General features: G+C 34.3%; 1 protein-coding gene across 1 annotated transcript in view; it reads left to right on the top strand.

The window, feature by feature from the left end:
* The first annotated feature begins 2,242 nt into the window (after positions 1–2,242).
* LOC135799140 (dopamine receptor 1-like) overlaps positions 2,243–15,428 on the top strand; it is a 59,843-nt gene continuing 46,657 nt past the window's right edge. The window contains exons 1-2 of the mRNA XM_065312162.1: positions 2,243–2,587; positions 4,049–4,168. Of these exons, the coding sequence (XP_065168234.1) occupies positions 4,130–4,168 (39 nt within the window). The 5' untranslated portion in view covers positions 2,243–2,587; positions 4,049–4,129. The remainder of the gene's footprint in view (positions 2,588–4,048; positions 4,169–15,428) is intronic.

Genomic DNA, 15,428 nt, shown 5'->3' with positions numbered 1-15,428 from the left:
CAACACTCTCTCGACACCCACAGCATCTCAGACGATTGCTATATAAAAAAGGTAAGTCGTAAACGAAGACGTTACTTCTTCTTTTTAATCAAATTAGAAATTTATGACTTGTTTTTTGCATGTTTGCGGAGTGAAATTAAATTTTGCCAGTTTTTATTTCATTAAATTACTTTTAATAATATATTTAAAGCAGAAAAACTTTATATAAAAATAAATAAATCATAATTTATCAAACGATAAAATTGTGACGCATATTTTCCCACCGTTTAAAACAAATTGTGCCAATTCTTTGTCACTTAATTCTCTCACCTGTTCGTAATCGTAATTAACGACACGGAACATCAGCCGCAACCAGATTAAAAAAAAAAAAGAATGATGACATTATGCGGTAAGGCGTTAATGCGCTTTAATAATGTGACGAAGTTCGGCGACGCGCGAGAATTTCATTAATCATTTAACTGCAACTCATGATTTTAGGTATTTTTAATATGGCTTAATACTCGAGCGGTAATCCATTAGAGAGCTTCGGGATATTGGCGCGCGCATTATTACGGGTTCTGTTCGACGGCGGCAACGGCGGTGAAGGCAATGGTGGTACGGTAGTGTTCCAAAGGATGCCGATGCCGGTGCGTTCCGGGGGCGTGCGTGCGTGCTTTTAAAATGAACTACTCTTCCGGCAAGTCAGCAATCGATGGGCAAAGTTCGATGAGGACGGGTTGAGAAAACGTGGAGAAATGCTTCAAATGCATTACAATTCAAAGGACATTTTTGGTTAGAATTTTTTGATTTTGTGTAGGTAATTTCCAAAGCTGATATTAGTATTAATGAAGTGCCTTAAAATTCTCGGAAATATCTTAAAAGCGGAGCAAAATGCTTTTTTTTTCATTTTTATAGTAAGTAGAAAACTTTTCGAACAAAAAAAAAAAAAACTTTTATACTACAATAGTTTATCTTTAAATATATTTTTTTGTAAAATACTAATTACTGAATTTCTATTTAAATAAAATTTAAAAAACTTTAAATTTTAGTGGCACCTAAAAAGAATAAAAATTGAAAAAATTGCAAATTACCTCTAAGTATTTCTTGGAAGCTTTCATACTGTGCAAATAAAATCATCCACATACTTTCCTCAGATATTCTTATAATATGAAAAAATATTACAAAGAATTGAGAGAGTAGTAAATCATAACATCAACAAATGTTCCCCCGGTATGCTGAAAGGATGCTTATTTCATACGTAGGTACTAATCCCATTATTCCGACCAGCCAGACGACTTTTTACAGCGCCCAATTGAATAAATTTAGTTACCAAAATACGGACCAAAACACAATGCGGTCTAACTTCACAATTGTTATCGTTTAGGTGCGGCTTACATACAGTTAAGTGAATTCCATTTGCTGTTGATTGCATTATTTCAAGCTCAACTATCTAATTTACTTTTGTTTGTATTACAAAAATATGATTTATAATGTACAAACAACGAAATAAATTATTTTAGTTGTTTTTGTCGTTTATTTTAATGTAAAACAAACAATAAAATAATTAATTTATTTTTAGAAACAATTATATTACGTTAGTGAAATGTTTGCAATTAGTAAAGTTATTTTATGTAAAATTAAGACAAATTATAACTTGAATATGATATTTATGTAATATCAAAGCAATAAATAACGAAGACAAAAACACATTTACAAATGCAGCACTAAATTTTAATTATTAACGTCAGAAATAAAGCTGTAGTAATATTTTAACAAATCTCAATTAAACACTTTTCCCTCTTGCATTTTGCACTTAATTACAAAAATTCCCAACACATTTTTTTCTGACCCGTAAAAATGCAACAAAATATTTTCTATTACATACCTTATTACCTTATTTAATGTAGGTATATATGCTATTTATATATATGAGATATGCGATATGAGTTACTCTTGCCCTTTATAATACATGCTGCCCGGCGCCTCCACACAACTAAATAGCTGCTCAACTCAAAACAAAAACAAAGCATGTCTATATTTCATTGTGTTTACTTCCGTTAACACTCTACGCCCTCGCTCCGCATATAATTCCATCTATCCGTTTACTAGCAATATAATTTTGCATATAAAGTGTGTGAATTTTGTTTAATTAACACGCCGAACGCGGTTTCGCCGTTTCGTCGCTTCACCCCCAGTGGCGGCATCGGCGGCGGCGACGGCGGATGGTAGTTGTGTTGCGGCCGCGCCAGTGTTCGCATCACCTTCGAGCCGAGCACAGGCCATCGCCGCCACTTTGCCGCCTCCGCGTAAATTCGCGCTTCGTCGCGCATCTTCAAACATTCATTCAAACAGTGATTGCCTAATATGAAGAAAACACTTTGAAGCATAAACAATTCACAATTAAAATTAAACTTCAATTTTATCCTTAGAGAAAAAAAGTGTGAACAATGATTTTAATAAAAATTAAATTTAAAAATAATTAGTGTGTAATATCTAGTATTTATTAATATTAATATTACTCTAGAGTGTTTGATGTAAAGTGTGTGTGAAAATGTTAGTGTTGCATTCGGTTGTCAATTGGTTCTACACCAAACTACACTAAAAAGAGGTAAGTAAGTCAATTTCAAGTGGGAGAATAATCGCACCAGAACTTTCCGTGCTTTGTTTTGCGTTGTTTTGTTTCGCTGTGCGGTAATATGCAAATGCGGAGTTTATTCGCGTCGCGTTATTTGTCTACGACCGTAAACATTATGACGGATAAATTCGCTTCTTAGCATTAAACGTCAGAAACGCTGGCTTACGATACCAAGTAGGTAAAACAACCGCAAAAACAACAACAAAAAACAGCTGCAAGCGGGAAGAAAATGAAATTTCCTCCTTTAGGCTGCATTTTCTTGTTAGCAAAATGTATATATAGCTATAGCCTAAGCTCTTTAAAAGAAGAAAGTCATTTCCAGTGCACGTATAAATTGATTACAGCACAAGCTGTAGGTGCCGGCGGAAAAAATGAGCCAGAAAAACCAGCACGAAAACAAATTAATTATTGCTGAAAGGAGTTTCGTGGTTTCAATGTTTCAATTACCTACTGTAATTAATTAATTATATATCATTAGATTCCAATAATCTGTACACGTTTGCTGCTGGAACATGAAAAAGCAGTGAAAGCATTAATACAAAACCACGTAGGTATTAATTAATTTAATTGAACAATTAATTATTTCTATTCCACGGTTAAATCGAACATGTTTTGAAGCCTCGAAATAAATTAATTTTTATGTATGAAAATATTTTGTTTTGTATCTAAAAATAGAAAAAACAATAAAATCTTTATTGTACTTTTTAACAATTAAAGTTTTTAATGTGTTTCAATTTTAAAATCACTTTGACTTTGCAAAAAATGAGTCGATTTGAATATTTCTTTCACGTGTATTTCCCTTTTAAAACGTACTTTCTAATAAAACTTATTAAAACCAAAAAAAATTAAAATCTAAATTTTATTTTCATAAAATATTCAAATTGATGAAATTGAATTTTAAGTCCAGAAAAACATTTTGATTGGTGTCAATTTTTATCTAAAAACCTGTCATTTATCCACAAATCTTAAGCTTAATCCAATAATGGGACTATAATGAATTCATTTTTTTTTTATTTTGGAATTGACACGTTTTATCACTGACTTCAAAACCAAGTAAAATTTCGAGTATTCATTTTATCTTAATAGCAAAACGGAATTAAATTCAAATAATAATTAATTTTAGACGACATTTATTGATGATGCGCCGCCACAATTTTTCTTAAATTTTAAAAGTAGGTCAAATAAAAACGAAACATTATGCAACTATGAATACAAAATAGTTGTGTAACATTGGTTGCCTATAATAATGTTGATTTTACCTCCACATGAATATATTGCCCACAAAACGTGCACATCGACGTAAAACAAAATCAAGCACACTCATTTTATTTTATTTTGTATTCAACGGTTTGTTGTAATTAATATGTGATCAATATGAGTACACGTTTGTTTGTTTTCGCTTGTTTGTTGTTCATGCGTTTTCTTTGATTGCAGGCTTCCCTGCGTGCCATGGATTAGCGTGATACACACATACACGCCGCACCGAAAAAAAAATAAAACCAGCGACTCATCGAAATGGAAATTGAAGATTACGAAGTATCCACCGATTATTCCGTAAGCCAATATAATCTACTCACATTGTTATGCAACCAACTCAACATTACCACTACATGTATTAGGTGTAGTTGTATGTATAGTTGGTTGCAGTTAAATAACAAGATAATTGCACTAAATTGTCGGAAAATTAAAAGGCGTAAATTACATTATACACAATGCGCTGCGCTATTAGACAAAATATACCCTGCTAATTCGGCTTTTTCGCGTCGAGAGGGTTCATTACGTTTGAACAACAGCACGAGACCACAAAACTGTTGCTTCTGACTGCAATTGACCACGTTTCGCTCGCGCGCGCGGGCGTTCGTGCTGTTTTATTGTAATGAACCGCCTCCTCCGTGCGCCGGTGTGTTTAATTTATTTAAATATCACGCACACCAACGTGTAATTACAACAGAGCACCGGGCCATAGCAAAAGCCGCGTCTCGATTGGCTGACTTTACAAGAACTCCCGGAGAAGGTGCAACAAAGGCGCTGGAGAGGTTAACAAACTTGTTGTGCGGTTGGCAAACAGGTTGTTCGTTCGTTTCTTAATACCTAATGGTACTATATTTGTATGCGCGTGGGTGTGTGTGTTGTGCTCGAAGCGAGGATTAAAGTTCATTTATGCATGTAGTGTGTATAATGAAAACGGTCAAACGGGTGGGGATGTCGTACGTGGTTATAACCCTCGGAAAAGTCAATATATGCAGCAAAGTGGAAAATATTTCACATGAAAAGAATCCCGTTTTAGGAAGAAGCGTGCAGAAGGGTGAATGAATGAAGGGTTGGCGGGGTGGTGGTGGTGGGGGTTATGGCGGCCGGTGAATGATGCGAATTAAAAAAATCAATATGGCGCGGCTACATTTGATAAACAGTGGCTTAATTTGTGTTAAAACGGGATGCAAACGAGGGGTGGACATATTTCGTGCCGGAAAATGCTACGCTACCAATTTGGGCGGCGGTAATTTATAACTACGGAAGCGTGCGCTCGGGGGAAATTTGTAAATTTGTGCAATGTGGATTTTATTTGTACAAATTAGGCAATTCATTCAGAAATTACATTATGTACCTACTCATAATTTTCGCCCCATTCAATCCGTGCGTCTATATCTTGATCAAGACACAATAAGCACCTAAGAATGGGGGCGAAGAAAAGCGCACAAAATCAGGGAAAAAAGCAAGCGCGCGCGTGTGAAAAGCCCCACGGGCTGCCAAACGGGTATTATAAGAATGAAGAATATATGAATGAATCGCATATTGGTGTTGAACGTTCGAATCCCACTTTGATTGAACTTAACGTCGCGCGCTCTTCCTGCCGCTGTGGCGACTTTCGTGCACGCGCGCGTGCAGATTGCGGAAAAGCGGAAAATAAAGGTACAAAAGTGCGCACGCCGCCGCCAACGACGCCAAGAGATGATGACGCCTGAGAATAAAGCCGACACGCCAACATCGGCGAGGCAAGAAAGAGGCAAGGCGGCGTATATATCTACCGGAAAATATTAGTTTGGCAATCGTGATAGAATACTGATGAAAAGTCGCAAACGTGAAATTTTGTTCAATTTTTTTTCTGGTTAACATAAGTTTCTAGTTACATAGGTTCATAATATGCAACCAAATATGTTGATGTCTTTTGGAAAGGTATTTTTGGTTGCATACATAAAAGTAATTTATAGATGGCACATTATTAAAGTTAGAAATTTGTTTTATATAAAACATTTAAATACGAGATAAAACATTATTTCACTTTAATTCAGTTTATAAACCCAAATATGATCAGGATTATTTCAAATATTCGCATTTTGTAGTAAATTTAATGTCACAGGATTGAATTACAGTTGAAAATCCAATTTAATATCCATTAACCATGTTTACTGCAGGAATTAAAAAATTAGAACCACTAAAATGACATCCCTTATCATTATTATTAAACGTTTATTATTAGAAAACTTAAAAAGTTACTTTTATAGTTTCGTGCTAAATAATAACATTTATGTACTTCCACCTTTAAAGCGCCAGTTTTTCCACTGTTTCGAGAACCTATGACAAAAACTCGTGACTAAAGTACTTTAGTCATGGCCTTATCCATCCGTGTGTAAAGTACCATTTTTCGTGAAAGTAAAAATAAAGTTATAAATAAATTTTATAGAATATAAATAATAAATATAAAATACAACATTTCCTATTTTTTCTCTGGAAAACTCTTTCTATTAACTTGTTAATATATTTATTCCCCAACTAAGCAACAAATATACAACTAACTGAAAACCAATTAATGTCCCATAATGATGTCTACATGTCTATAAATTATTAAGTACACTCATGACAACTGTACGTTGCATAAATTACTAATTAGCTATTAGCTTCCTGATAGAAAGTTATCAACTTCGATTGCACATTGCCTGATGATAGTTGACGCTTGGGTTAGTATTGGTGTTTACCTTGTATTTGATATCTAGTGTATTTGTACACTCATATTTGTTTAATTTAGTTGTACACCGCAAGTTGCACTCAGAGTAGTCACACATATGTGTTTTGAAAGTTCGAGAAGAGGAAGAGCAAGCGGGTGTATTTCACGATTAGGAAAAGTTATAATGGATATCAGGAATTAACGCTTGCGGCACTCGCGTGCCACGATTTTCTACAAATGTGGGCGAACAACTTTATATTGCAGGAGTAGTAAATTCTGCTCTCGGGAGTGTCAAACATTTAAAATAGTTAAAAATTTACGAGGATGAATAGATACTTGCTTTTAAGTAATAATTAATTGAAACAAGAAAAAAAAAACGTTAAATTTATAAGTATTTGCTATTTTTTAGGTAAAAAGTGTAAAATTTTGTTAAATGACTGGTGCTGCAGATTTTTAATGTAAATACTGATGAATACCGAACTTTATTCACGTTAATTTTTATTGGAACAATGATATTTGTTAAGAAAAACTATTATTTGTTGATTTTATAAAGAAATATTCGATTTTACTCTCTTGTTCCAGACATAGCATGTGTCAATTCTATCAATAAGACTCGCAATTTTATTTAAAAGAAATTAATTATATAAAAAATTGCTAACAATGCACTTCAGCGCGCCATCTCGGATTCAACTATTTAACTATAACTATAAATGAATCTCAATGCCAACTTTTATCCTATAGAAAAGGGATGTCTTTAGGGTCTTCCCGGCAATTATTCAAATTTTTCCCTTCGTAAAAACCATCCTTGGACTTCAAGGAACATTTTAAAAAAGGAATTGGCCAAATTAGTCTAGGCGTTGTCGAGTTATGCGCTTACCAACAGATTGATTTTTATTTTATAGATAGATTATTGTTCCAGAAATATTTTATCTGCACACATTAAGCATATGTACCAAAAATAACATAAAGTTGACCACTCAACGGCTAAAAACATAAAAACATTTGATTATTTTCCTCTTTTTAACAATTTTTTTTGAAGTAATAATCAACTTAATGGTAATATGTGACTTAAGCATATTTTATTGTAGGCAACCAGATTTCCTTCAACCCAAAAATTAATGTCCGCAGGAAACACAATGTCGGTCGCCTACAAATTAATAAATTGTAAAGTCAAAACAGTTCAACTTCGAAATTTATTTAAATTACCCCATGGCGACTTAATAAAACTCGTGTATTTTGCGGACTTTCTTAAAACAACACATGTCGAATATTAATGCGGCATGAATAATGCATTCATTATGCTTAAAACAAGATGAAGCAGAAAAAACACCGCGCGCCACGCGCAAGTCTTAACAAGTCAACTGGTAAGTCCAATTTGGATTACACACATTTGAGTGGAAAATGATTTTTAATAAGTGATTCAAGCTGTATATTGTGGAAAGTGCTTCCTAAGTACGCTCCCAGCAGCAAGGAGTGCTTTCAATTTAATTCGTCGCGTCGGCCCGCATTTTCCAATTTGTTTTTCTTTATTGGAGCGTGCGCGCAACGCCTTCCTTTCCACCCGCAAGCGATGGAAACTGCTACGAAATAAAAGTAGGGAAACCAGACCGCGACCGCTGTTTTAATAACGCGCATTAATTTATGCACATAAATTTTCATATTTGCGGTGACGCCGCTTTCGCAAATGTGCTGCGATAGCTTAAAACATTTGAAACACAAAAGACATTTCTTAGATTGTGCTGATCGTGGCGTAAAGTGTGAAATCTGTCAAGGACAATTTGAAGACGTCAGACGCGGGTGGGCAGAAATCCGTGCAGCAACTCGTTTTTCTTTAATTTTTTAAGGGTGTCATTTGAGAGGGATGTAATTCGAGTTGTCACAGGGGTCGAGGGGAGCGTGCGCGGAAAGTATTTCGAAAACTCATCTCGGTTACATAATTGAAATGCGACGCGAAATGCGATTAAAATTCCAATTAAATGTACACAAACACACATACACACCTTTAATCGACAAGAAAATAAACCCAAGCGTTAATCTCAATCTTAATCATCTACGTTTAGACGGATTTAATACCGAGTATGAAAAAGAACACAAAAAAATAATTATTTTTTATATATAGGCAACTTATTATACATAATTGTTTCAATGTAATGCATTCTGTGTTGCCTATAGTACAATAGTATTTTTTTAATGATGTTTTTTATCAGTGGTTTTTCAACGAGTGTCAAACGCAATAGAAAGCAATTTGTTGTGTAAACATGAAATAAATTGTGATTTATTCGATTGCACTCGACAAAGAAAACAAATACAAACATCTAAACCGGAACACAGAATATAACACCAACCAACCAACACGCTGAAGGCAAAAATAAATTCCTCTTTCCTATTTAATTATTTAATTTAATTACAAGACAACGCATCAAATATTCAGACGCAAATAAAATTAAGAGTGAAGTGTTGTAAATTGTTAAGTATCAATGTTTCCCAGCGTGCATGTTACGAACTCGGAGATGAATTATAACGGATATAATTCGACGGAATGAAACGAATTGAATTTGCGCGCCAGCTGTGTGTGGCCGACTGGTTTTTAGGGTGCGTGTAGCTCGCGCGCGCGGCTTTTTTAATTCGATTAGCCACTTCGGCCTCCACTCATGCCCACTTCTGGCCATTACGCCATATTCGCCATACTCATGACTGGCACGCATTAATATCAGGCAAACGTCAGATGGAAACGGCGATCGCGGTGTAATTGCAATTCATTTATTAATTGCACATTCACGTGGCGCCATTGCGCTTGCAATCGCTTGTGGAGTTTTTGTGCTTGCACAGCACACGGGAGGTAAAGTGATTAGTGTTCATTCGGTTATTAAATGGCGCGTATAAATATTACGCACTGCAAATATTAATTTTGCACATATTAGATTTGCGAGTGTGCATATAAAGTGGGAACATTAATAACTAAATCGTAGGGATAACATTTAAATCCGCTAGATGGCGCGGGATAAAAATTGTGAAAAATTAACCTCAAATGTATCTATTTAGGAACATAAAAATAAGATTTTCTGCAAATGTAGGCAAATAACTTGTTTTAAAGCAAAAAAAGCAAAAGTTGTAATAATTTGTTGTCTTGAAATGTGCAACAAATCTTTACGGTGAATATTTATGAATACTAGACTTTATTCACGTGTATTTCCAGTAAAACATTGAAAATTGTTTAAAAAGGCATTACTCTATGTAAATATTAATTTTGCACATATTAGATTTGCATATGTGCATATAAAGTGGAAACATTAATAACTTAATCGTAACTACAAAATTTACAGTCACTAGATGGCGCTACTTAAATCAAAATTGTGGAAAACAAACCTCAAGGTCATTAGCGCCATCTATGGCCATAAAAATAAAACATTTAAGTTGATTATGAAATAAATTGCCAATTAAATTCCGATCTAATTCCTCTAAAATGAGCACAACTCCTAATAAATATTTGCACATCCGAGTGTTATACGATTGGCTCCAAATATGCCTTTTGATGATGAAGGCTCACATATTACGTGTACATACAGCAATTTCAAAAGGTCGAAATGCCCAAAAGCTAAAACGTAATAATGAAATGGCCAAGCTATTCCGGCTTGCTGGAATAAGCCAAGTGCGATTTTACTTTATACGTCTATTTCCATATCGCGAGCATTTGCAAGTAGGTTGGTTATCTTTATACTGTATGTGTAAGTGTATGAGAGCTTGCTTTTGACTGCTGAGTATGTGCTGCGTCCGTAAAGAGAGGAAAAAAGTTGCAAACATGATAATGCGAGCTAACAAAGAGCAGCGTTGAGAGGTATTGAACTATATCTGTGCTTTTCATATGCAGAGTGGTTGCTTGTTTTTTTTTTCGGCCGAGGAAATTTTTGGAAAAACGCGGAAGCATCACATACTTGTATTTTGCTTTGTAGCAACGTATACACTTTATGTTTTATTTTTGGGGAAGTAATAATTGAGCGCCGGGGCCATTATAACAACCTATCATGTTTATACTGATATATAAATTTATGTTTTATTCAATGGACAGGTTGTTATGATTATGTGCTTGTTATTTAATTGACATTTTATGAGTAATAATTAACGATAACTATAATTGCAGAGTTTTTAGTGATATCATAAAATTTAGTTATTCAAATTAAACTAATTGCAATTAAAATATATTTTATACCTAAAAGTGAAAATACTATATTTATTATTAAATGATATTTCGATTTAATATCAAATAATATTAAAATATTGCCCGCGACTTCGTCCTGGCAGTGTTTAATAAAAATGCATTTCGCTTTTTACTTTCTTGTTCTAGACATAGTATGTGTCAATTCTATCAATAAGATTCGCAATTTTATTTTAAATAAATTAATTATATAAGGAATTGCCAATAATGCACTTCAGCGCGCAATCTCAGATTCAACTATTTAACTATAACTATGATTGAATCTCAATGCCAACTTTTATCCCAATAGAAAAGGGCTGTATTTAGGGTTTTAGCGGCAATTATTCCGAATTTTTCTCGCACTAAAACCATCCTTGGACTTTAACGAACATTTAAAAAAATAATTGGCCAAATTATTCTAGGCGTTGTTGAGTTATGCGCTTCCAACAGATTTTGCAATTCAGAAAATACTATATTTATTATCAAATGATATTCCGATTTAATATCAAATAATATTAAAATATTGCCCGCGACTTCGTCCTGATAATGTTTAATAAAAATGTAATTTATTTTTACTTTTTTGTTCTAGACATAGTATGTGTCACTTCTATTAATAAAATTCGCAATTTTATTTTAAAGAAATTAATTATATAAGGATTGCCAATAATGCACTTCAGCGCGCCCTCTCAGATTCAACTATTTAACTATAACTATGATTGAATCTCAATGCCAACTTTATTCCAATAGAAAAGGGCTGTATTTGGGTTTTAGCGGCAATTATTCGATTTTTCTCGCACTAAAACCATCCTTGGACTTTAACGAACATTTAAAAAATAATTGGCCAAATTATTCTAGGCGTTGTTGAGTTATGCGCTTACCAACAGATTTTGCAATTCATTTTTATATTACCGATAATATTCCGAATTGAAATCAAATAATATTAAAATGTTGCAATTTATAAATATTACTAACCACTTCTTGATAAAATGTTCTAACTTTTAATGTATTTATTACGTCAAAAAGATTTCAACATTTATGTGCTTCTTACAATAAACTTTGTAAATACGTGAATGTACACTTAATTGCATAAAACACATTTAATCTTTTCAACATTCGGAAATGCGCTTAGATCTGTGTTTGCAAGAAAGTTGCCGCGGGAAAAACTATCTGAGTAAGGCCATTATCGATTCAAAAGTAAAACTCAAACTCAAGTTGGCGCTGCGGGCTTAAAGCGCAAAGTTTAAACTAAGGCGTCCCACAGCGAAAAACTTATCATTTCCTGCTGGAAATTAAACTTATTTTCACATTTTCTCAAATATTTAACAATTTAAATTAAGTTACCAAAGTAGGTATTAAAAAACTGTTGTTTGAGATGAGTTATTATCATTTTACCATGCATAACTTTTTTTGACTTATAAATAATTAATTAATATTGTATATATTTAATGAAACTTAAATTATTAAATACACAACGCGTATTAATTTATTTATTTATTAAATGAGAGGTTAATTCTATTAAAAACTTTTATTGCAAAATGGCTAAAGTGTAAAGATATGCAGAGAATGAAATGAAATCAAACAACTTTACTCTGACGTCACTTCGCTGGCGCCATCTAGGGTAATAATAATAAGACATTTAAGCGATCAAATGATATAAATTGAAAATTAAATTCCAATTTAATTCCTCTAAAATTAGCATAAAAAATATCAAGCGAAATTTTTAGCTGATATCAAAATACTATTTAAAAGAGATTATAAAAATCACAACAATATATTTTCATATTTTTAACGCTGTTAAAAACTGCAATTCACAATTTATTCCCATTTTATAAGAATACCCCCGCATTTTCACATACTAATGAAGCTATTTATCAAATTTTCTTCTTCCTGCATTCAACTTGCCACCCACCACAAAATAATATTCCGCATTTCGCCACCAGCACTGGGCGTATCAATGCACTGGCGCAAAAGTATATTCAAGATGAAAAATACGAAGCCCACTAATGCCTTTTGTCCGCCAACTCGTTGCCGAAGTCGTCGCCGCCGTCGCAATGGCGGCGCTAGTTTGCTACGATTGCATTTAAAAATCTTCCTATTCAGCGTGTGCACTCGCACACCGGATGCGACAGATGAGTGAGAATATATATGCGCAATGTTGCCATTATGCAGTGCGCAGCGTATTCGGGCGGCACAAACTTCTTTAACTGAAAACGGACGAGTCTCATGCACTTTTTTCACCGCAAGACTTGAAATGCAGACGTCGTCTGTCATCACCATCAACACATTCAACACTTATTCAATTTATATACTTGAATAATTTCAGTGGTAACGTCATTCATATTTCATAAAATAAAACTATTTTTAACATGAAATTTTTAAATTTCCACAAAAATAAAAATAAAAAACGCAATGAATATTTAATTAGGTCTTTTCCTAATCCTTCTTTTTGTATCTGGCTATTTCCATCGTCTGATGTAAACCGGAAAACACCATCGTTGACAGTCGCAGCAAAACAATATAAAACCGACGAGGTCTCCACGTCCGCCGAGCGGAAGCAGCGCAAAAAATAATGTTACACGAGAATACGCCCGCCACCAACGTGCGTGTAAGTGTATATTAGCGTCGCGACGTCCCTATTGCTCGGCGTTATTTTTTCAACCGACTTCCGTCTTGTCGCGCCATTAAAAGTTTGCTTTCCGCCATCGAGTCAACGCAATCAATCATAAAATAACACAAGACGGCCCTCGCAAAGACGCCACCTTTTACGCGTATATTTTTTCACGTGAATTTTACCGCTGCTGAGGTGCAACCAAGCGAAATCAAAAGAAAGAAAATGAAAAATACCTGAAATGGAAATACACAAGTTAAAAAAAGCGATGTTTGACGCGCGAAAATTGTCACAATATACTCAATCATGCTTGATGCTTAGAATATTTGAAGATCAAATAAAAGCAGAACGGCATTCAAAAAGAAATTTTGATCAAATTGAATTTTATACAAAAATTTCCATTGAATGACTAAATAATTCAGTGGAATGTGAAGAAAAATGAACTGATGGATTAGTTAAGAAGTGAAATCGGCGCGCGTCGACTCTACGAATGAGCAAGCAAGTGATTTAGCGCACGTCATCAGTTGTGACATCCTAATGGCCGAAAGTACGAGCGACCATTTGTTAAAATTCTGCGCACGCGGCGCTCAGATTTTCCGCGCTAGACTCGCGTGTTTTCCATCAGCGTCAGTGCCAACGCTGGCATGACTATGAGCATATCAACGGCAGGATCAGCATCAACTGCAACAGGAGCAAAAGAGGTTCGTTCCGTAGCAGGGAAGCAAACTTCGGTTTTCTATACCGTTCTGCATCTAATGGCCGGAGCAGTGGAGCCCGGAGCGAGGCAGGATATCTGCTAGGGACCAATCTGTATCCGTCAACGAGTAAACCAAACAAAAATAAATGCAGCATGCAAGCAGAAAACTGATAAGGCGCATGAGGTGCATCAAGCACAAAGATAGGAATAGAACTGCAGTTAGGTTATGTTGGTTTTAGTGTAGGCAACCAATAACGCGTTATAAAATTTGTATCCATGTGGAAAATCAAGCATTCAGTCGCTTTTTGGAAGTAGAATCATTATTTTTTATTACAAATAAGTGTTTAAAATGGTTTTTGACTAGAAAAAATGTGTTTTCATGAAAATGTAACAAATAAAAACAACATAACCTCCTTTTAAGTCCAAAATGTACTTTTTAAGTTAGTAAATAATAAATATGTTACTCTAGACAACCAAAAATACAAAAAATGTAATTTGAGTTGCATACCCTTTGCGATTTTTAAATTAAATTATTTTCTTTGTGCTGATATAAATTGTTTAATCGTGAGCATTATTTGAAAGCTCAAAAGTGAAAAACATTGATCATGTGCTTGACATAATTAAACTCAAGCACAGGCCAGTGAAAGAAAAGCGCGAAAGCTGTAAACTCGCGTACAGCGACGACTATAAAACATTCCAGAAAAATTCCGAACTACGCAAACAAACAAAAACAAAGGCAGCGAACAGAAGGCAATTTCAACGGCCTTGGGCGCTGTCCCGCAGCACTTAAACTTGTTTTCGCGCAGTTTTAACGCAGTTATGCTAACCTCGAGGCGTCTTAATTACTTTCGACGAAAATTAATTTACTTGTACAGCGACAGACGTTTTCTATCCGCAAGCATGGAGAGATATTAATTAGCTGCGCGGATTATAATAAATTTAGATTTTTAATCAAACCGGCGCAGCAAAATCAAAAATTTTGTCTTGTTTTCTTTTTGTGGAGGAAATTTTGGCGTAAATTTGAGCTGTCATTCACGTCATGTTAGGGACTAAGACTAACTGAAAATTGTTGGAGTGCATACGTAAATTTTGTTTATTTTGTAGCCATACTCCGGGTTGAAATTGGAAAACTTGGTAATCCTCGTGCGTTGTATGTAATGGATGTAAGTTGAGAGTTGTGAGCCGTGTGTAAAATATTTTATTACATAAACTCTCACACACTATTAGATTACCTGCAAAGTACAAAATGTATTTTGGGAAGTTTTAGCAAAGATGAAATTACAACTCTTTGTAATACATTTAAATATATAGGTATAAACCCATATGAAGTGCTGCTGAAAAGTAGCAATACGTAACTGAACGAAGTATTACCAA

Source organism: Atheta coriaria, unplaced genomic scaffold (assembly GCF_025399875.1).
Source record: "Atheta coriaria isolate IRGN ID8LTWV9N9 unplaced genomic scaffold, Caltech_Dcor_3.1 hic_scaffold_9_pilon, whole genome shotgun sequence".
In the NCBI taxonomy this organism is placed as follows: Eukaryota; Metazoa; Arthropoda; class Insecta; order Coleoptera; family Staphylinidae; genus Dalotia; species Dalotia coriaria.
The sequence above is the reverse complement of the archived record's forward strand: the minus strand, read 5'-3'. Positions and strand labels throughout refer to the sequence as shown.